The sequence below is a fragment of the Xenopus tropicalis genome, chromosome 4 (genome assembly GCF_000004195.4).
Source record: "Xenopus tropicalis strain Nigerian chromosome 4, UCB_Xtro_10.0, whole genome shotgun sequence".
Classification (NCBI taxonomy): domain Eukaryota; kingdom Metazoa; phylum Chordata; class Amphibia; order Anura; family Pipidae; genus Xenopus; species Xenopus tropicalis.
In genome coordinates, this window is record NC_030680.2 from 4,837,726 (window position 1) to 4,861,392 (window position 23,667).

The 23,667-nt window shown below is 47.5% G+C and overlaps 1 protein-coding gene across 1 annotated transcript in view; it reads left to right on the plus strand.

Moving 5' to 3' along the window:
• nell1 (neural EGFL like 1) overlaps positions 1-23,667 on the plus strand; it is a 383,209-nt gene that overhangs the window by 125,855 nt on the left and 233,687 nt on the right. The window contains exons 5-10 of the mRNA XM_031900696.1: positions 5,787-5,883; positions 14,842-14,914; positions 15,195-15,277; positions 15,809-15,908; positions 16,405-16,605; positions 19,772-19,845. Of these exons, the coding sequence (XP_031756556.1) occupies positions 5,787-5,883; positions 14,842-14,914; positions 15,195-15,277; positions 15,809-15,908; positions 16,405-16,605; positions 19,772-19,845 (628 nt within the window). The remainder of the gene's footprint in view (positions 1-5,786; positions 5,884-14,841; positions 14,915-15,194; positions 15,278-15,808; positions 15,909-16,404; positions 16,606-19,771; positions 19,846-23,667) is intronic.

The window sequence follows — 23,667 nt, forward strand, 5'->3', positions numbered from 1 at the left end:
AACTCCCGGTGGGCCAAGGTGTCAGTGGGCCGTTCTGCTCCTAAGTACTTGGCCTATTCTATTGAATGCACCCTAACTGCCCCTCAAGCTCACTTCTTCATCTGCTACTTTGGGACTCCAAGGGGTTCAGCCTCAGAATAGAATAGTCCCTGACTTGACCTAAAACCCTCTATACCTCTGTACATATCAGGAGCTTATGAAGACACCCTCACCCCTAAAGTGTGTCCATCCTGCCTCTTTAGATGAGTGGAACTGCACCTACTGACACTGAGGAACCCTGGAGCTAATGCCACCCTGGACCTGATCAGGGTCAGACTGGCCTACAGGGATCCCAGGAAAACTCCCGGTGGGCCCAGGGCCCAGGTAGGCCCTTCTGCTCCTAAGAATCAATATTTTTTGGACGCAATGTATTTGATGCAACCACAACTTTTTGAAGTGGCTGCAAATTTTTTGATGACGGGGGACTTTTTTGCCACGACTGTGATTTTTTTTTTTACTCTACCGCTACTTTTGACATGTCCGGAATATTTTTTGGACGCAACCACAATGTACTTGATGCAACCACAACTTTTTGAAGTGACCGGAACATTTTTGATGTTCCCGCGATTATTTTTTGACGCGACTGTGATTTTTTTTTGACGCGACTGTGATTTTTTTTACTCTACCGCTACTTTTTTGACATTACTGTAATATTTATTGGATGCAACCACAATGTGTTTGATGTGACTGTGACTTTTTGACGCAACCGCGACTTTTTTTGACGCAACTTTTATTTTTACTTTTTCCTCACTCTGCGAATTTTTTTCAAGCGCCCACTTCAGAAAAAATCCACCAATGGCGAAAATCTTCGCTCGTTACTACCCCTAGACTATCCACCCCCCAAATACCCCAGTCACCCAGGGAGTGCAAGGGTGGTTTTTTCTTACCAAACTGTCAGTTAGGAAGCTGTCGGCTGTTTGGCGGAAGTTCTTCGTTCTTTTGATGATAATTTAATGGCACAATATGCTGTTTTCCTGTAGATTCTTAGAATTTACTGCAGGGATAAAACGCACTAATGAGAACATCTGCAAGTGTCAAATGGCTCATAAAATCGGCTTTTCTCCCCCCAAAAACCCCCCACGGTAATGGATAGAGACTCAGTGCTGGATCCGTTCCCTGTTCCCTCTCCCACTAAATTGTCTCCGTGTCCTTCCAGCTACAGAGTATCGATCCCCCAGACTCCCAGCCGCCCCCGACGCTCGGTTCTCCTTATGTGTTTCATTAACAAGCGGAAAAATGTTTTTGGAACAGTCCTAACGAAACAAATACAGTTGTTCTGTTTTATAAAGATTGGGCTTTTGTTGCCTGATGTAGAGAGTGCTGTTTTGAAGCAATTTGCAATTGGTCTTCATTTTTTATTATTTGCCATTTTTGGATTATTTAGCTTGTTCCAGTTTGGAATTTCAGCAGCTATCAGGTTGCTAGGGACGAACTTAACCTAGCAACCAGACAGTGGTTTGAAAGAGGAATGGGAATATGAATAGGGGAGGGGCTGGATAGAAAGATAAGGAATAAAAGGTAACAATAACAATAAAACTGGAGCCTCACAGAGCAATAGGGTTTGGCTGCCGGGGTCAGTTATCCTGTTGCTAGGGCTCAAATTACCTTAGCAACCAGGGAGTGTCTTGAATGAGAGACAGGAATATGAATAGGGGAGGGGCTGAATAGAAAGAAAAGGAATAAAAATTAACAATAACAGTAAAACTGGAGCCTCACAGAGCAATAGGGTTTGGCTGCCGGGGTCAGTGACCCCCATTTGAAAGCTACAAAGAGTTGGAAGAAGGAGGCAAATAATACAAAAACTATAACAAATAAATAAGGAAGACCAATTGAAAAGTTTCTAAGAATAGGCCATTCTATTTAATGTGTCCATGGCATCTTCCAATCCCCTCTTAGTTTTGTTGTTTCTTTACCAGTGTAGTTGCTCAGTAATATCAACGCTAAGGAAAGATGCCCAAAACTTCTCTGTATAGTCAAAGTGAGGTCTTGCCAGAGTTCTAATATGTCCCTTTTTATAGCAGACAGTACTTTATTAGCTTTAACAGCCACTGACTGACACTGCCTAGAGTTGCACAGTCTGTTATCCACAAATCCCCCCTCAGCCTCGCATACCTCCCAATGGTGCCGATTTTCGCTGAATTTTAAAACTCAGGCCACAGATTCCTATTGAAAAGTCCCTCATTTCCCTTTGATCCCCTGCACTGAACCCCAAGAAAGATACAAAGTTGCTCAAACTTAATTAGACAAGGAGGCTTTTGCCAAAGCCCAGATTACTCAGCCCCTGAACTGAGATACAAATGTAACTAATAAGCTAAACAGGTCTCTTGGTGGAACTGAGAACCTGCAGCTTAAGGGCAACTTAACCTTCATTAGCAAAACTGTAATAACACATAAAACAACCCCCAGAAATGTGTTCAAACTTTACATAACCTGCCAAATTTTGTAAAACGGAAGTGGTATTTACGGGGTGTGGTCTCAAAATGGGTGTGGCCACAAAAAATTTGCGCATCATTTTTTTTTTTGTCCCACTTTACGTTTTTTGAATGTTGGGAGGTGTGGCCTTGGGAATGAGTTGAATCGTGTTGTCAAAAAACTATAAAACAACAAAAATCCAAATGTTACTGTATGTGCCGCCTATGGGGGGCATTTACTAACAATTCATTTTCTTGGTTCGGGTTTTTCTCGGGTTTTTTAATTCCAAAATAGGATTTTGTTTGTTGGTTCATCTTTAAATTAACTATTAATATGTTATAGAACTTTTTAGCAACTTGGTCTTCATGTTTTATCTTTTATAGTTTTTGAATTATTTGCCTTCTTCTTCTGCCTCTTTCCAACTTTCAAATGGGGGTCACTGACCCTGGTGATACAGACAGAAACAGGGGCCCAGGACATTATTCCGAGTAACGGCAGCCATGTTTGTATTTAGTGTTCATGAGATTCAAATGATATACAGGAGGCGCTCGTATGAGATGGAATTTGTATGAATCTGATTATAGGCGCGTCCCCCCCCCCCCCCCCCGGTTTAACCAGTGAAGCGTTCCCGGCCCCGGCGTGAAAAATCCGATTTCATTCTGGCCTGTGAACTGTGTTATTTGCCTGGGATGGGGGGGGGGGGGGGCTGGGTGCAGGGATGGGGGGGCTTGGTGCAGAGATGGGGGGCAGGGTGCAGGGATGGGGAGGCTTGGTGCAGGGATGGGGGGCTTGGTGCAGGGATGGGGGGGCTGGGTGCAGGGATGGGGGGGCTGGGTGCAGGGATGGGGGGGCTGGGTGCAGGGATGTGGGGCAGGGATGGAGAGGCTTGGTGCAGGGATGGGGGGCTGGGTGCAGGGATGGGGGGATGGGCCCAGAGATAGGGGGGCTGGGCGCAGGGATGGGGGGTGACTGGGTGCAGGGATGGGGGAATGGGCCCAGAGATAGGGGGGCTGGGTGCAGGGATGGGGGGGCTGGGTGCAGGGATGGGGGGGCTGGGCGCAGGGATGGGGGGCTGGGTGCAGGGATGGGGGGGCTGGGCGCAGGGATGGGGGGTGACTGGGTGCAGGGATGGGGGAATGGGCCCAGAGATAGGGGGGCTGGGCGCAGGGATGGGGGGCTGGGCGCAGGGATGGGGGGCTGGGTGCAGGGATGGGGGGGCTGGGCGCAGGGATGGGGGGTGACTGGGTGCAGGGATGGGGGAATGGGCCCAGAGATAGGGGGGCTGGGCGCAGGGATGGGGGGGCTGGGTGCAGGGATGGGGGGGCTGGGCGCAGGGATGGGGGGCTGGGTGCAGGGATGGGGGGGCTGGGTGCAGGGATGGGGGGGCTGGGCGCAGGGATGGGGGGCTGGGCGCAGGGATGGGGGGCTGGGCGCAGGGATGGGGGGGCTGGGTGCAGGGATGGGGAGGCTTGGTGCAGGGATGGGGGGACTGGCCCTGGGATGGGGGGGACTGGGCGCAGGGATGGGGGGGCTGGGCCCGGGGATGGGGAGCTGGGCGCAGGGATGGGGCAGTGGTGGCCGATGGGACAATTAAATGCAGGGACGGTGCCTTTGTTTAAAGGGTGAGAGATGCGCTTGCATGAAATGCGTCTCTGCCCTGTGCATTATTGCGCTTCTGGGGGCAATTTGCATTTTTAGCAATTTCCATTTTCTAATAGGCTGGGCGGGGGGGATAGTTTGTCCTGTTAAGGAACAGCGGGTGACCTTCCCCTGTGATGGATTAACCCCTCACTCTCTGCTGTGAATCTGTGATCAGTCACAGGCGCTTTTATGTTTAAAGGGATCTCTGTCATCATTATTGTCCTACTGGCGCCCCATGGGACTTTCATTGTCTGTGGTCATTGTCATTCTGCACTGGGGACTGTCCCCTGCTATCTAGTGCTACCATATATATATAGGCTTCTAATAAATGTGATAGGGACCTTAGATTGTAAGCTCACTGGGGCAGGGACTGATGGGAATGTGATAGGGACCTTAGATTGTAAGCTCCACTGGGGCAGGGGCTGATGGGAATGTGATAGGGACCTTAGATTGTAAGCTCCACTGGGGCAGGGGCTGATGGGAATGTGATAGGGACCTTAGATTGTAAGCTCACTGGGGCAGGGACTGATGGGAATGTGATAGGGACCTTAGATTGTAAGCTCACTGGGGCAGGGACTGATGAGAATGTGATAGGGACCTTAGATTGTAAGCTCACTGGGGCAGGGACTGATGGGAATGGGATAGGGCACTTAGATTGTAAGCTCACTGGGGCAGGGACTGATGGGAATGGGATAGGGACCTTAGATTGTAAGCTCACTGGGGCAGGGACTGATGGGAATGTGATAGGGACCTTAGATTGTAAGCTCACTGGAGCAGGGACTGATGGGAATGGGATAGGGACCTTAGATTGTAAGCTCACTGGGGCAGGGACTGATGGGAATGTGATAGGGACCTTAGATTGTAAGCTCACTGGGGCAGGGACTGATGGGAATGGGATAGGGACCTTAGATTGTAAGCTCACTGGGGCAGGGGCTGATGGGAATGGGATAGGGACCTTAGATTGTAAGATCACTGGGGCAGGGGCTGATGGGAATGTGATAGGGACCTTAGATTGTAAGCTGACTGGGGCAGGGGCTGATGGGAATGTGATAGGGACCTTAGATTGTAAGCTCACTGGGGCAGGGACTGATGGGAATATGATAGGGACCTTAGATTGTAAGCTCACTGGGGCAGGGGCTGATGGGAATGTGATAGGGACCTTAGATTGTAAGCTCACTGGGGCAGGGACTGATGGGAATGGGATAGGGACCTTAGATTGTAAGCTCACTGGGGCAGGGGCTGATGGGAATGGGATAGGGACCTTAGATTGTAAGCTCACTGGGGCACGGACTGATGGGAATGTGATAGGGACCTTAGATTGTAAGCTCACTGGGGCAGGGACTGATGGGAATGGGATAGGGACCTTAGATTGTAAGCTCACTGGGGCAGGGGCTGATGGGAATGTGATAGGGACCTTAGATTGTAAGCTCACTGGGGCAGGGACTGATGGGAATGTGATAGGGCCCTTAGATTGTAAGCTCACTGGGGCAGGGGCTGATGGGAATTATGTATAATCTCTGTTTAACACTGCAGAATACTATATAAATAAAGGATAATAATGAACTAAATATCAGTGTATGAGAAAGCAATAAGCCCTGAGTGTTGATGGAACTAATGATCCCATTGGCCCTGACTGGCGCATAATTGCTTGTTAAGAAATACTGTCCTCTGAATCTGCTGTTGATCTTTCGCAGGATTTACGAACGTGTAATAGACCCGCCGGACGCCAATCTCTCGCCGGGAAGCAGCCTGTGGCTCGGACAGCGCAACCGCAAGCACGGATTCTTTAAGGTAAATGGCTTCGTTTGATTGGTGGGAAAGGCAAAATAATGCAATTAATTCAGATTAAAATGGAGCTGAATGAGCCAATGAGCAATGAGTGGAACCCATGAAGCTTTATGGTTTCCAGGGAATACTATGATATATGTAGATCGCTATATTTTTTCATTTCATTAATTAATATTAATTATTATTAATTAATATAAATGAACCATTGGGTTTTTGTGCAACTCAGTCCCAGGTTTTGGCTTCAGTTGGATCACAAAGGTGTTGGGAGTTTAGCTTCATGGTGCTTTGATCTGGGCCAGAACTGGATCACAAACATTTAGGTGGTCTACGCATTAACAGTAGGGGGCGCTCGTTTGGGTCTCATGTTGCAGTTCTTATGAAGTTGTATTTGTTTGGACCCCCCCTCTTTATGCTCATGGCCTGTCCTTTGCCTCCCTATTGCCCCTATTGTAGCTTTCACTTGACCCAAGATATTGGAGTTACCTAATCTGAGACAGTTTCCCCATGTGACCCTTGCCTACAGCCCAAGTCCATCTCTCATTGGGTGACCTGGTCTTCTAATCTGAGACAGTTTCCCCATGTGACCCTTGCCTACAACCCATGTCCATCTCTCATTGGGTGACCTGGTCTTCTAATCTGAGACAGTTTCCCCATGTGACCCTTGCCTACAGCCCAAGTCCATCTCTCATTGGGTGACCTGGTCTTCTAATCTGAGACTGTTTCCCCATGTGACCCTTGCCTACAGCCCAAGTCCATCTCTCATTGGGTGACCTGGTCTTCTAATCTGAGACAGTTTCCCCATGTGACCCTTGCCTACAGCCCAAGTCCATCTCTCATTGGGTGACCTGGTCTTCTAATCTGAGACAGTTTCCCCATGTGACCCTTGCCTACAGCCCAAGTCCATCTCTCATTGGGTGACCTGGTCTTCTAATCTGAGACTGTTTCCCCTTGTGACCCTTGCCTACAGCCCAAGTCCATCTCTCATTGGGTGACCTGGTCTTCTAATCTGAGACAGTTTCCCCATGTGACCCTTGCCTACAGCCCAAGTCCATCTCTCATTGGGTGACCTGGTCTTCTAATCTGAGACAGTTTCCCCATGTGACCCTTGCCTACAGCCCAAGTCCATCTCTCATTGGGTGACCTGGTCTTCTAATCTGAGACTGTTTCCCCTTGTGACCCTTGCCTACAGCCCATGTCCATCTCTCATTGGGTGACCTGATCTTCTAATCTGAGACAGTTTCCCCTTGTGACCCTTGCCTACAGCCCAAGTCCATCTCTCATTGGGTGACCTGGTCTTCTAATCTGAGACAGTTTCCCCATGTGACCCTTGCCTACAACCCATGTCCATCTCTCATTGGGTGACCTGGTCTTCTAATCTGAGACAGTTTCCCCATGTGACCCTTGCCTACAACCCATGTCCATCTCTCATTGGGTGACCTGGTCTTCTAATCTGAGACAGTTTCCCCATGTGACCCTTGCCTACAGCCCAAGTCCATCTCTCATTGGGTGACCTGGTCTTCTAATCTGAGACTGTTTCCCCATGTGACCCTTGCCTACAGCCCAAGTCCATCTCTCATTGGGTGACCTGGTCTTCTAATCTGAGACAGTTTCCCCATGTGACCCTTGCCTACAGCCCAAGTCCATCTCTCATTGGGTGACCTGGTCTTCTAATCTGAGACAGTTTCCCCATGTGACCCTTGCCTACAGCCCAAGTCCATCTCTCATTGGGTGACCTGGTCTTCTAATCTGAGACTGTTTCCCCTTGTGACCCTTGCCTACAGCCCATGTCCATCTCTCATTGGGTGACCTGATCTTCTAATCTGAGACAGTTTCCCCTTGTGACCCTTGCCTACAGCCCAAGTCCATCTCTCATTGGGTGACCTGGTCTTCTAATCTGAGACAGTTTCCCCATGTGACCCTTGCCTACAACCCATGTCCATCTCTCATTGGGTGACCTGGTCTTCTAATCTGAGACAGTTTCCCCATGTGACCCTTGCCTACAGCCCAAGTCCATCTCTCATTGGGTGACCTGGTCTTCTAATCTGAGACTGTTTCCCCATGTGACCCTTGCCTACAGCCCAAGTCCATCTCTCATTGGGTGACCTGGTCTTCTAATCTGAGACAGTTTCCCCATGTGACCCTTGCCTACAGCCCAAGTCCATCTCTCATTGGGTGACCTGGTCTTCTAATCTGAGACAGTTTCCCCATGTGACCCTTGCCTACAGCCCAAGTCCATCTCTCATTGGGTGACCTGGTCTTCTAATCTGAGACAGTTTCCCCTTGTGACCCTTGCCTACAGCCCAAGTCCATCTCTCATTGGGTGACCTGATCTTCTAATCTGAGACAGTTTCCCCTTGTGACCCTTGCCTACAGCCTTTGTCCATCTCTCATTGGATGACCTGGTCTTCTAATCTGAGACAGTTTCCCCTGTGACCCTTGCCTACAGCCCATGTCCATCTCTCATTGGGTGACCTGGTCTTCTAATCTGAGACAGTTTTCCCTTGTGACCCTTGCCTACAACCCATGTCCATCTCTTATTGGGTGACCTGGTCTTCTAATCTGAGACAGTTTCCCCATGTGACCCTTGCCTACAGCCCAAGTCCATCTCTCATTGGGTGACCTGGTCTTCTAATCTGAGACAGTTTCCCCTTGTGACCCTTGCCTACAACCCATGTCCATCTCTCATTGGGTGACCTGGTCTTCTAATCTGAGACAGTTTCCCCATGTGACCCTTGCCTACAACCCATGTCCATCTCTCATTGGGTGACCTGGTCTTCTAATCTGAGACAGTTTCTCCTTGTGACCCTTGCCTACAGCCCATGTCCATCTCTCATTGGGTGACCTGGTCTTCTAATCTGAGACAGTTTCTCCTTGTGACCCTTGCCTACAGCCCATGTCCATCTCTCATTGGGTGACCTGGTCTTCTAATCTGAGACAGTTTCTCCTTGTGACCCTTGCCTACAGCCCATGTCCATCTCTCATTGGGTGACCTGGTCTTCTAATCTGACCAGCCACCTCATATATGACTACATGAACCCCAGTTCCACCTCCAGTCAATACCCACAATGCCTTGGTTATTCCTTATTTATTAGACCTGTGAGGGAAAAGAATAACAGACGTGTGCAAGGCATTGTGGGAACTGACTAGAGGAAAGCTGAGCTCTGCTACATTGTACACGCAGTCAGAATGAGCAGTGCAGAGGCTGTTAATGACTGTATATAACGACTTTCCGTTTCCTACTGAGAAGTAAAGGCCACACGTTCCTGCTTCTTCGCAGCAAAATATAATTCATTTGAGAAAATTGCCTGTATCCTTCCTGAAATTGCCCCAAATTCCCATTATCAAGATGGTCGGCTACTTGTTCACTTTCTGCCTAATGCGTCTCGTATTCTAATCCCATTCCGTTTATTTCTAGAGGCAAAAAAAAAGAGTTTTTCGGATTTCAGCCGTGCAGATAAAATAGCAAATGTCCCGGGTTTTTTAAAGGGACAGTTCACCTAAAAGGCGAACCGTCGCTTTAAATAAATTCCAAAAACAGTTGCGTGGTTACATCGCTGCGGCAGTCACGGGCGGCCAATGGAACGGGCTGTCGGGAAGCAGCGGAATGAAGGGAATATTTGCTTCACATCTGCTGTTTTGGTACCTCGGCTGCTCCGTATCTGCTGCAGATGGGAACCGTATGTTTCTGCAACAGCAAAACCCCCCAAATATTGTCTTTCCTCCATGTTTGTCTCACTTGGTATTGAGCAACTGTCTCTCTGTCCATTCCTCATTCTTACTGGTTGCAGGGCCCCCACACCCCCTAAGAGCCCCCACACCACCCACTATTGTTCCCATTATAGTGTGTATATACTGTATAGTGGGCCCGTTATAGTGTATATACACTGTATAGTGGGCCCGTTATAGTGTGTATATACTGTATAGTGGGCCCGTTATAGTGTATATATACTGTATAGTGGGCCCGTTATAGTGTATATATACTGTATAGTGGGCCCGTTATAGTGTATATACTGTATAGTGGGCCCGTTATAGTGTGTATATACTGTATAGTGAGCCCGTTATAGTGTATATACTGTATAGTGGGCCCGTTATAGTGTATATATACTGTATAGTGGGCCCGTTATAGTGTATATACTGTATAGCGGGCCCGTTATAGTGTATATATACTGTATAGTGGGCCCGTTATAGTGTATATATACTGTATAGTGGGCCCGTTATAGTGTATATATACTGTATAGTGGGCCCGTTATAGTGTATATATACTGTATAGTGGGCCCGTTATAGTGTGTATATATACTGTATAGTGGGCCAGTTATAGTGTATATACTGTATAGTGGGCCCGTTATAATGTATATATACTGTATAGTGGGCCCGTTATAGTGTATATATACTGTATAGTGGGCCCGTTATAGTGTATATATACTGTATAGTGGGCCCGTTATAGTGTGTATATATACTGTATAGTGGGCCCGTTATAGTGTATATATACTGTATAGTGGGCCCGTTATAGTGTATATATACTGTATAGTGGGCCCGTTATAGTGTATATATACTGTATAGTGGGCCCGTTATAGTGTATATATACTGTATAGTGGGCCCGTTATAGTGTGTATATACTGTATAGTGGGCCCGTTATAGTGTATATACTGTATAGTGGGCCCGTTATAGTGTATATATACTGTATAGTGGGCCCGTTATAGTGTATATATACTGTATAGTGGGCCCGTTATAGTGTATATATACTGTATAGTGGGCCCGTTATAGTGTATATATACTGTATAGTGGGCCCGTTATAGTGTATATATACTGTATAGTGGGCCCGTTATAGTGTATATATACTGTATAGTGGGCCCGTTATAGTGTATATATACTGTATAGTGGGCCCGTTATAGTGTATATACTGTATAGTGGGCCCGTTTATAGTGGCGTATATTATACTGTATAGTGGGCCCGTTATAGTGTGTATATACTGTATAGTGGGCCCGTTATAGTGTGTATATACTGTATAGTGGGCCCGTTATAGTGTATATACTGTATAGTGGGCCCGTTATAGTGTATATACTGTATAGTGGGCCCGTTATAGTGTGTATATACTGTATAGTGGGCCCGTTATAGTGTATATACTGTATAGTGGGCCCGTTATAGTGTATATAGACTGTACAGAACCCCACAATAGAAGCTGTAATTTTTTTAGGCAAAGTTTTTTTTTTCCTCAGGTTTAGTTCTCCTTTAAATGCTTACCCATCGTTCTGACTGTGCCAGTTGGCATATTGTGCCATTACGATGTGCTTGGCCGCCCCCCGGGGGCAGTTGCTGTAGGAAAGTGCTGGATACTTACCCAGAATTCCTGGCAGGCAGGTTCCATTTCTCAGAGCGTCGCTGGTCAGTTTGGAATGAAATCATAGACGGAATTATTCCTAAAAAATTGAAAGAAACCCCCGACTGGTTTATATTCACATTTATCAGCCCCCGCCGGGCCCGGTGCCAATCTCCTGCCTCTTTCAACCGGTTCTGATGGAATTTCAGCGCCGAGGCCGGGCCTTTTGCTTTCACCACTCCTGTGCTCTTGTGCGCGACATTGTTATTATGGAGCAGCTAATTCTCTGCCTCGGCTGCGCCACTTTCCCTTATTATCTGTCTGGGTGGAATTTCTCTCTCAGGAGGAGGAAAAACCCCTTTGTACAGTGGGAAAAAAATCTAATCGGAATCTTGGCAAAGATCTGTATGTTTAAAGGGGAAATATGTCTTATAATAAACAATAAAATATATAAATATATAAGGGGGGGGGGCAGTAATGAAATAGAGAAAGTACAGGGAAGAGCGACTAAGCTGATAAAGGGAATGGGCTCAGTTATGGGGAAAGGCTGGCCCAGTTGGGATTGGTTACACTGGGGAAGGGGCAGTTAAGGGGGGGGGGGGTCACTATATATAAATATATAAGGGGGGGCAGTAATGAAATAGAGAAAGTACAGGGAAGAGCGACTAAGCTGATAAAGGGAATGGGCTCAGTTATGGGGAAAGGCTGGCCCAGTTGGGATTGGTTACACTGGGGGGGGGGCAGTTAAGGGGGGTCACTATATATAAATATATAAGGGGGGGCAGTAATGAAATAGAGAAAGTACAGGGAAGAGCGACTAAGCTGATAAAGGGAATGGGCTCAGTTATGGGGAAAGGCTGGCCCAGTTGGGATTGGTTACACTGGGGAAGGGGCAGTTAAGGGGGGGTCACTATATATAAATATATAAGGGGGGGCAGTAATGAAATAGAGAAAGTACAGGGAAGAGCGACTAAGCTGATAAAGGGAATGGGCTCAGTTATGGGGAAAGGCTGGCCCAGTTGGGATTGGTTACACTGGGGGGGGGGGCAGTTAAGGGGGGGTCACTATATATAAATATATAAGGGGGGGCAGTAATGAAATAGAGAAAGTACAGGGAAGAGCGACTAAGCTGATAAAGGGAATGGGCTCAGTTATGGGGAAAGGCTGGCCCAGTTGGGATTGGTTACACTGGGGAAGGGGCAGTTAAGGGGGGGGGGGGTCACTATATATAAATATATAAGGGGGGGGGCCAGTAATGAAATAGAGAAAGTACAGGGAAGAGCGACTAAGCTGATAAAGGGAATGGGCTCAGTTATGGGGAAAGGCTGGCCCAGTTGGGATTGGTTACACTGGGGAAGGGGCAGTTAAGGGGGGGTCACTATATATAAATATATAAGGGGGGGGCAGTAATGAAATAGAGAAAGTACAGGGAAGAGCGACTAAGCTGATAAAGGGAATGGGCTCAGTTATGGGGAAAGGCTGGCCCAGTTGGGATTGGTTACACTGGGGGGGGGGGGGGCAGTTAAGGGGGGGTCACTATATATAAATATATAAGGGGGGGCAGTAATGAAATAGAGAAAGTACAGGGTAGAGCGACTAAGCTGATAAAGGGAATGGGCTCAGTTATGGGGAAAGGCTGGCCCAGTTGGGATTGGTTACACTGGGGGGGGGGGGGGCAGTTAAGGGGGGGGGGTCACTATATATAAATATATAAGGGGGGGGGGGCCAGTAATGAAATAGAGAAAGTACAGGGAAGAGCGACTAAGCTGATAAAGGGAATGGGCTCAGTTATGGGGAAAGGCTGGCCCAGTTGGGATTGGTTACACTGGGGAAGGGGCAGTTAAGGGGGGGTCACTATATATAAATATATAAGGGGGGGCAGTAATGAAATAGAGAAAGTACAGGGAAGAGCGACTAAGCTGATAAAGGGAATGGGCTCAGTTATGGGGAAAGGCTGGCCCAGTTGGGATTGGTTACACTGGGGGGGGGGGGGGCAGTTAAGGGGGGGGGGGTCACTATATATAAATATATAAGGGGGGCAGTAATGAAATAGAGAAAGTACAGGGAAGAGCGACTAAGCTGATAAAGGGAATGGGCTCAGTTATGGGGAAAGGCTGGCCCAGTTGGGATTGGTTACACTGGGGAAGGGGCAGTTAAGGGGGGGTCACTATATATAAATATATAAGGGGGGGGCAGTAATGAAATAGAGAAAGTACAGGGAAGAGCGACTAAGCTGATAAAGGGAATGGGCTCAGTTATGGGGAAAGGCTGGCCCAGTTGGGATTGGTTACACTGGGGACAGCAATAGAACAGCGCCACCAACTGGTAATGGGCAAATTACAGATTTGCAGCTGGACACTGTATCTTTATATATAGATTTATATCCCTATCCCCATAGCTCTATGTATGTATATATATATTTGTGTGTATTTTCCCAGTCGGGGGAACATCTGGCGCGGGGGGAAGATCTCTGCAATGCAAATCCGGCCTCGTATCTATTCATCCGCTTTAGTCTCCTGCCTGCGGGTGTTGCGGGTGCTACTCCGTTCCTCCGCTCGCTATAAATCAATGGAGTTAACAAGGCATCTTCAGCAAATTCTATTAACCTTGGACCTGAGATACCAGCCGTATTTACTAACTCTTTAGCGCATGATAAAACAGGGGGAGTCGCGGGGCGGAGAGATAATTAGTAACACGGGTCTTATTTGCACTTTCCAGAGAGAGAAACCATTGATTAAATAAAGCGGCACCTACACAATCAATATCTGGGCTTTAGGGGGAGTGTAACCCTTCCAAGTCAAGTAGCATGGTAGTATTCAGCTTATTGTGTGCCCAGAGCATTCCTTCTCTGTATATTTGTATTTATACATATGGGTAGGAGGTGCCATAGTGTTTCCCTTAGACAGTACAGTATGGGGGTACAGCTTATTGTGTGCCCAGAACATTCCTTCTCTGTATATTTGTATTTATACATATGGGTAGGAGGTGCCATAGTGTTTCCCTTAGACAGTACAGTATGGGGGTACAGCTTATTGTGTGCCCAGAGCATTCCTTCTCTGTATATTTGTATTTATACATATGGGTAGGAGGTGCCATAGTGTTTCCCTTAGACAGTACAGTATGGGGGTACAGCTTATTGTGTGCCCAGAACATTCCTTCTCTGTATATTTGTATTTATACATATGGGTAGGGGGTGCCATAGTGTTTCCCTTAGACAGTACAGTATGGGGGTACAGCTTATTGTGTGCCCAGAACATTCCTTCTCTGTATATTTGTATTTATACATATGGGTAGGAGGTGCCATAGTGTTTCCCTTAGACAGTACAGTATGGGGGTACAGTTTATTGTGTGCCCAGAGCATTCCTTCTCTGTATATTTGTATTTATACATATGGGTAGGAGGTGCCATAGTGTTTCCCTTAGACAGTACAGTATGGGGGTACAGCTTATTGTGTGCCCAGAACATTCCCTCTCTGTATATTTGTATTTATACATATGGGTAGGGGGTGCCATAGTGTTTCCCTTAGACAGTACAGTATGGGGGTACAGCTTATTGTGTGCCCAGAACATTCCTTCTCTGTATATTTGTATTTATACATATGCTGTTTAGTGATGGTCTCACCTGTCTCTCCCCCCCCCCCATAGGGAGTCATTCAAGATGTAAAAATGATCTTCATGCCCAATGGATACATCACTCAGTGCCCGAACTTAAATCGCAGTAAGTGACCTTTATTAATATAATTGGGGGGATATGTAATAATGATTATTAGCATCTTTGGGGCAGAACCCCAGTCAAGACACCATTAGGCCAATGGCACGTGGGTAGTTTCACTACCATAGAAGTTAAAGGTCAATTATGAGTGGGCGGGGTCATATGGAAGATGCCTCTCCCCCTGCCAGGCAGCAGTGCTGTATCTCCCCATTGGGGAACTATGGGATTGGGCCGGGTCTCATTGCCGAAAGCCATTGACGGTGCTTTTGTTGTGTTTCCTATTGAGCTTGCCCAACCTGCAGCGATTTCCTGAGTCTCGTGCAAGGAATTATGGATCTACAGGAGCTGCTGGCGAAAATGACAGCAAAAGTAGGTGGAGCTTGCTGCGTGGTGCATTGTGGGCATTCCGGGGGAATGGCGCCCTGACTGCGTTCCATGTTTATCCTAATACGCTAAATAACATTCCTAGGGTGCAAAGATCGAAATAAGGGGGCGGGCATAAGTGCCGTTGGACCTGCCCAATCGAGATCTGGCCAATTGTCGGTCAGGTCTGCCTATCGGGGGTGCCCACACAGGGGCAGATAAGCTAATGAAATGTTCTAAAAGACTCAAATCTGCCCATGTACGAGCACCCTAAGTGTCAGCAACCCTAGGGTTAACCGAACACAGGAAGTGAATAGAAAGTTAGGGTCTATAACTGCTAATATCTTAAAAACCACTACAAATAGGTAAATTGCAAAACTGCTCCGATGGCTGTTGGATTCCAACTAGAGGGGCGGATCTGCAATTAGATTTGAATGGTTAGAAATCAAAAGAAAAGATCTGATTAACCCCCCAGTGGTTAAACAGCCCATACACCCCTGTGCAGTTTATATGACACCCCCTTTTCTCTCTCTGTAGTTGAACTATGCAAGTAAACCTCGCATTTCTCTGACTAGCCAACGTGGAGAACTGCACATTTTCGTGAAACCGACCGGAATGCTAGAACGTCTCACAGGCGGTTGCGTTTGTGGTTATTTAGTGACACAGAGGCATAACTGGCGTAGGGTGCTTGATGGTTGGATCACTGTGCCGGGAAACTGGTACCTTGTAAGCGTGCGCGGGGGAACCGGGTAGCGCTCCAGCCATTATGCTTGGTGTGCACTATAGTTCAATGACGAGAGAGAAAAGGAGGAGTGAGTGTATAATAAAGAACAGTATGGTGGTGGCGGATGAGGTGTTGGAAGACTCAGTGAGGGCCAGGAATTCTTCAATCAAGGACTAGTTTCATGTGGTGTTTCTTTTATTTTTATGATGGAATCTAGGCACCATCAGAGACAGGCAAGTGCAGCTTCCCAGGGCATACACTACTTACTATACGTTAGTGAGACATCCAATCGAGGATGATAGGACGGATATGTGTGGGGGAGTTGTATCAGGAGTCAGAACGAACTTGTGCAGTGAAGCAGGGACAGACGGTTGAACAGTTACACTACATTAACCTAATACAACTCCAGTGAGCGATGGGATATCTGGTGCCAGCAGTAGCAGCTTCAGGCTGAATCACTTGAGCACAGGTGCAGATGAGGAAACCATTGAGGGAAACCCAACTGTAGCCAGTTTACATCATATAGACTATCCACCAAGTGAGGAGATGGGGATGAATGGATATTCGGAGTTGTTATCAGAGGCGAAGGACCATAGACCAACCGAAGCAAGTATGTCAGGGGGGAAGGCGAAGAGAGTTAGAGGGACAAGGCATAACGGCACTTAATGCCGCCCCGTGAGTATTATTAATTACAGATATTAATATTATCCAGTGCCACACGCAAAGAGAGGGATAGTAGTATTATGGATATTTAAGGGCAGGTATTTGTCAGGTCAATGAGAGAGACATCAGTGGAAAAAGACGAAGCGATCGTGCAGGAAGGGAAAGGGGACGACCGATTCTCCAGTCCGAGCGAGATAATGACCCACACAAATGCTAACCACCTGACATGGCAAGCTAACCCAGCCATATATGAACTGAATGTATTAATGGTCCATTATGGTTGCGAAATCAGAGTCATGACACCAGCGTTGTATCCATGCACATTGTCTGTATATTCCAAGACTGAATCCAGGGCACAGCATACAGTTTAACTTCAAAAGAGAGGGCAATGAGGATGAATCTCAATGTAGACCCCCTCACCAATGGAGAGTTCGTTCACACATGTCATCGAGGTGCAACACTGTAGTTCAGTTCAAGCATGAGGGCTTATGAGGGCCAATGGATTCTTGGGCTTCCACATCGCCCAGTGACACCTTAGAGGCTTCCTAGTTTTCACTGCCATATAACGGCCCCTACGATTCTGGTAGGCTTAGTGTATGCTTGTGTCCAGGCCAGAGCACTGCTAATCAAGTGTGCGTCTAGATTCCGCCACCAATTCATGGGCGAGCCCGCACTGCAAGATCCGTCAGTCAGTTGAAAGGTTGCCATTTGTGCGAGTTATCTATTGAAATGCCACAGATCTGTAGCCCGCGCCACAATTTGTAAAGCATATGAGTAACTCACACGTATATGAGGAGCCTAGCAGGAGGGAATATCGTGGCTGGGTAAGATCGCTGCCTCCGCCACCCTCAGGCATGGATTGCTGGTCATCTGACTCCCACTGGTCGCCATAGTGGTAGCTAAGTGCTGTAGATACTTCGTTATATGGGGCGCAAGTATGACCAATAAGCCTTGCTACATCACACCACCTTGTACTGTTACTTACAGGTGCTTAATGGGTATCTGTAATACTGCTTGGGTTCTGTGGTCAGTAGGCAGTGCTGGTTCTGGGCTTCAGCCCGCGCGCTAATAAGTATATATGATCAGCACAAGTAAAGTGATATTCTGTGAGAATTTTGGCAGATTGAGGGTCTATTGCCAATTATTACATATATGATAGCTCTTGTTACTGATTATCTATTGTACTATTTGTTGTGGGAAGACACACTTTAGTTAGGCTAGGGTTGGTTTTGCTTCGTGGGCCCATCATCGTAAAATTAAACTAGGCCGGCTTTGTGTAACATGATGTTCGTCGCATTACACTGCAGTAAAATGACTGTACACACTCCAGTAGACGGTAGCCTGCATACACTGCAATCTGATAATCCTATACCTATCCTTACATATTAGTCGAATATCATGAGAGTGATACGCAATCAAGTAGCGAAGAGTAGCTTTCTGGCACGTACTCTTTAAATATATATAGATCTGTACCCCAAGCAGTGAAGAATGATAACTTTGCGTAAAAGTGGTCAAATCAACTATGGCATTGAAATGATATAACCCAATAATAACCAGGAAGCTGATACCAGAGAGAGGAATGCTCTGGGTCGACCCCACAAATAAGGGTAAATTATACTGTATCCCATTACGTGTGTGAAATCATGCTTGATTGCCAAGGTGGAGCAAACGAGCTTACTGGTCTTATCTGTCATTACAGAGAAACAGGGGAACATTCGTAATAATTACAAATAAACAAGAGAGAAGGAATGATTCCTGGCACCACATATGTCCTTGGTCAGCACCACCTCCGTTGACCACATATAGTCTGAGGAGGGTTAAACTGACTATGGCCACCCAATCACAGAGGGTAATTAATCCTCAAACCTCTTAGTTGGATCAAGTAGCAGGTACATATGTATAAATTGAATTATTACAGTTAGATATGGAATCAGCTTTGGGCGAAGAAAACGAGCGAAAAAATAGACATGTTTTCGACCGTCAAGGCACACTTTTAACAAGTAAAGACTGGAAAAACCGCAAGTCACTAAAACATAAAGAAATCAACAAGCAATCATACAATTCATAGAACTAACCCAATGAGGGCTGTTTTCTGGAGCCCATCAACACAATAAAAGGGGATTATTGAATTATGAGTTCTGTAGAATTTCAATAGGGTCTATCAAGTACAGGTACTGTTTTATTATTACAGAGAAAAGGGAATCATTTAACCATTAAATAAACCCAATAGGGCTGTTCTGCCCCCAATAAGGGGTAATTATATCTTAGTTGGGATCAAGTACAGGCAGCCCCTCTGGCATTTGCCAGTCCTGCCGCAGTCCGTAGTGGAATTGCGCATTTCCCAGCGAGGTGCTGCCAGTGACTGAGCGGAACGGCCGCATTTATCCCCCCATCTGACAGCTCCTCTGCCGAGTGCCATTCCCCGCTGATTGGTGATAAGTGCGTCTCGCAGATCCGCCGCTCAGCCGTCGCAAACTCTGCTTGTATCTTGTTCCTGTCGTTGGTCCGACACGGGAAATATTTTGTATTGTTAGCAAACTGTATTTATTATTATTATTTCTTAAAGGGCCACTGCACCTTAAATTGCTTGTCTTTATATGATACGCAGAACCCCACTGTTCACCTTTTATTTCACTTTCAGTAATAATCTAAGACAGTTTGCAGTTGGTCTTCATTTTGTGTTATTTGTGTATTTGTAATTATTTCAGTTTGTGCTCAGCGACTCTGCAGTTTGGAATTTCAGCCGTTATCTGGTTGCTATGGTGTAAATTACCTTAGCAACCAGGGAGTGGTTTGAATGAGAAGCTGATATATGAATAGGGGAGGGGCTGGATAGAAAAATAAGTCATAAAAAGTAACAATAACAATAAAACTGGATCCTCACAGAGCAGTTGTTTTCTGGTTGCCGGGGTCAGCGACCCCCATTTGAAAGCTGGGCAAATAATGAAAAAACTGCAAGTAATAAATAATGAAGACCAATTGCAAAGTTGCTAGGAATATGGCAAACATTTGAATGCAGGCGATTTATGTCCTTTAATCAATGGGTCAGATCCAGCGAGGGGCTCATTCTACATTTCACAGAGGGGTAACGGCTGTTTTTGCTTTAATTGCAGCCAAGTGTATCTATGGAGGGAAAGTGCTGGCGGAAGGAGACCGGATCCTCACCAAAAGCTGCCGAGAATGCAAAGTAAGTCTGTCCCTGGGTTACACTGACTGTCACTGTAACAAGGGGAACCGGGTCCGGATGTGACAGATTGGACCCATTGTGTTGTATTGAGAGACCTCTAGGACTTACTGGGCCCACAGCTGCCTCTGTTTAGCCACTCCCACCCCCAAAACCTCTGGGAAACACCATCAGTTTAACTCTTATATATATATATAATATACAGTTGGGTCATTTCCCATTGAGACCAAACTGTAAATGATATCCTTATAAACGGTGCTTAGTGATGTCATCAGTTATAATCGGAGCTTAGTGATGTCATTTCTGTCACATGACTCACTGAAACTTGTATATTATAATAAATAAAGTACCCCCTGCCTTGTGCCTTTATATGGTCATGGAACTCCTCGTGACTTATAATATCCTTATATTTTACAACAGGGGGTACTTTAAAGACCTCTCTCAGCCACAGGTTTAAAAATACCACCCCAGTTGCCTCCCTATTTGACCTTCAACCTGGGCTTCCAAGAAGAACATATAAGCATTTTCCCCAGATCTCCCCCAACTATGCCTTTAGGCTGGGCACCCCCCCCCAGGAACTGCTTGGGGGGCGCTTGGTAGCCATGGTCTGTAGAACAGGAATCACGGGTCTGCAAACATACATAGTTCAGTTGTACAGACAGCGTCGGACTGGGCCGCTGGGGTACAGGGAACAGGGTCGGACTGGGCCGCCGGGACACCGGGAAAAATCCCGGTGGGCCCCGGCCCTAGTGGGCCCCAGCGGCCCAGTCCGACCTTTGCCGGCGCTCCCCGCTACTGACTGTTCCTCCCCGACGCGTTCAATTTATACGCGCTCGGGGAGGACGTCAGGCGGGGGCCCTTCGGGGGGGTTAGCGGGGGCCCTTCGGGGGGGTTAGGGGGGCCCCTGGGGGGGTTAGGGGACGCGGCTGGGGCACCTGCAGGGCCCCTGGGGGGGTTAGGGGACGCGGCTGGGGCACCTGCAGGGCCCCTGGGGCAGGAGCCCCGGTGGGCCCTGCACCCCCCAGTCCGACCCTGACAGGGAAAAAACCCGGTGGTCCCCGGTGGCCCAGATCCGTTTTCCCCCAGGGCACTCCTGCGACCCGCCATCTCCCTCCCCCGACGCACCGCAGGTAAGGGGGTCTTTGCAGGTGGAGGGGGTGAAGGCGGCAGGGCCCATTGGGGGGGGTGCAGGGGCCCCTGAGGCAGAAGCCTCGGTGGCCCCTGCACCCCCCAGTCCAACCCTGTGTACAGGTAATGCACACCCCTCCCTTCACCCAAAGTTGGACTGGCCCGACCAAACAGGATTAAAGATGGCCGTGTGTTCCATTGTGGAATGCATAGCCAAGGGGGGGTTATGGTGGCCGGGCGGTCGGCCCCAGGTACCCCAGTCCGACTCTGCATTCACCTTATATACCCTACTAATTACAGTCAGTTCTCCTAAATTCTCCTCTCCAGCCTCAGGGCCCTGAATGGCCAACTGGCTGACATAAGAGCGCTAAGCAAGAGCAAAAGGAAACCAAACCACTGCAGCTCTTAATAATGCGCTTTTTAAATAAGAATATCATGTAATGGGTTATTAGGATGGGAAATACTATTATGGGATAGCAGAGAAGCATACCCCATATACGAGAATTAATCAGTTACCCTTCTGCCTTCCCTCTTTCACCCTGAAACCTTCCATCTTGCCTCTCATTCTCCCCAGGGGCCCCACGGGATGAGAGATACCGATTGACCTAATTATCATTTTGAAGAAAAATCAATGCTCTTAATAATTCAGCATTGGGATATTTATGTGACGGGGCCGCTCTCTATTAATAACCCAGTTTATGGCAGAGGTTGTTCTTACCCTTTGTTGCCTTGTTTAACGTTTCCCGAGCGCCTCCATTAACCTTTGACATTGTCTGTCAGAGCCGAAAATATACCGTGTTTTATGCGTTGGTTCCTGAGCCCCCGCGGCTTCCCAGACTGACGGCTCATAGTGCCCTGGCTGGAATAGAACCCAAGACCCATTGATGAAGAGAATACGCCCCAAGAGCTTCCGACACCCATCTCTATCTGCCCATTGGGCTATGGGATAACTATTACTGCATACAAATTAGCTGCTTGACATTCAACCTCAGATAGCCAATCACAACGAGCCTACTAGACATGTAAGAGTGATATGTGGGGGAAGGGGTATCTGGCAGGTTTCCTATAATTCGCCCTCTAAATCAAATTGGAATAATCTGTTTTGCACAGTTCCAGGCATCAGTTACAAGCTATGATAGGTAAATGGTAATCAATAATGCACATTTTGGTTTTACTTGTCCTTTGAAGAAGTATTTCTGTGAGGCCAAAGTGACTCTGGGGCCTTGCTGGCCCCTTGCTCCCTTTCCACTTCACCAGTGGTTGACAAACATTTTTAGGTCAAGCCCCACTTTTAAGGTCCTCCGTTGAGTGTCCAACCTTTGATCAAGACCCCCCATTTGATCAAGACCTCTATTGTAGATCCAACTTTTGATCAAGACTCCCATTGTAGGCCCAACATTTAGCCAAGACACCTGTTGATTGTCCAATCTTTGACCAAGACCCCCGTTGAAGGTCCAACCTTTGTCCAAGTCCCCCTTTGAAGGTTCAATCTTTGTCCAAGACCCCCGTTGAAGCTCCAACCTTTGTCCAAGACCCCCGTTGAAGCGCCAACCTTTGTCCAAGACCCCTTTTGAAGGTCCAACCTTTGGCCAAGACTCCTGTTGAAGGCCCAACCTTTGACCTAGACCCCTGTTGAAGGTCCAACCTTGGTCAAGACCCCTGTGAAAGATCCAACCTTTGGATAAGACCCCTGTTGAAGGTCCAACCTTTGGCCAAGACTCCTGTTGAAGGTCCAACCTTTTGTCAGGGGACCCACTGGCTCATGAAATGAGTACAGATATTGGAAGGTGTGGTGTATTGGTCATTTAGACATTGTTCCAAGAATTTCTAGGACCTCAGATATGTTTTCTCTCCAAATCTTTTTCTAACTTCCTTTAGGATGGGCTTTTAGGTGTATCTAGGAGAGCAAAGGGCCTTTCTCCCTAAACCTTACCCTAAGTGGCCTTCAGACTGACATCCCCTGCCACTGCTTCAGGACCCCATGGGGGGGCAGACCCACAGTTTGGGAACCTCTGCTGTTCCCCAACATCATTTGTCAGGTTGCCCACCCTTTCTATTACAAAGTGGCTGGGAATCTCACACATTGATGACTTCTGGTGGATCTAAATCAGGGTGCTCTCCTCTATGTAACTGTGGAGAAGAAGAAAAATGGGGTGCACAGTGCACCTGGTTCCGAGTCAGCTCATGGAGGCGCACAGCCTGCCTTTATTCAGAGATGGGTTTAGGGCAGAACATCGGTTCCATGACTTCTTCATCACTGGGGTCAGTTGAGGAGAAACCAATATGAGGCCCAGGGGACCTTTATAGCTCCGCTCTTGCCTCTGATTAAACCCGCAGTGATGTGAGCGCTGATGGCTATTATGGCAATTAGATTTTTAAGACATTTTTGCCCCAGAGGAGTTCCGCCTCCCTACTCATTCCGTCCGTAGGGTCAAGTTGAGTTCCTGGGAATAGGGCTTTATGGAGCGAGTCAACGTGATTGGTCCCGCTGGGGCTATCAATCTCCCAGGATCTTATGATTAGGGATTGATCTGCCGGCCGGAACCGTGGTTCCCAATGGACCGCGGACCCCTCGCTCAGCCCAAAACTCCATTTGTTTCTCTGCGAAACTTAGAGTCGTGGCTCCCAATCCGTAACAATTAGGCCTTGTCAGCGGCGCAACCATCTTTATTTCTCAGGCGCCCATTTCCATACACA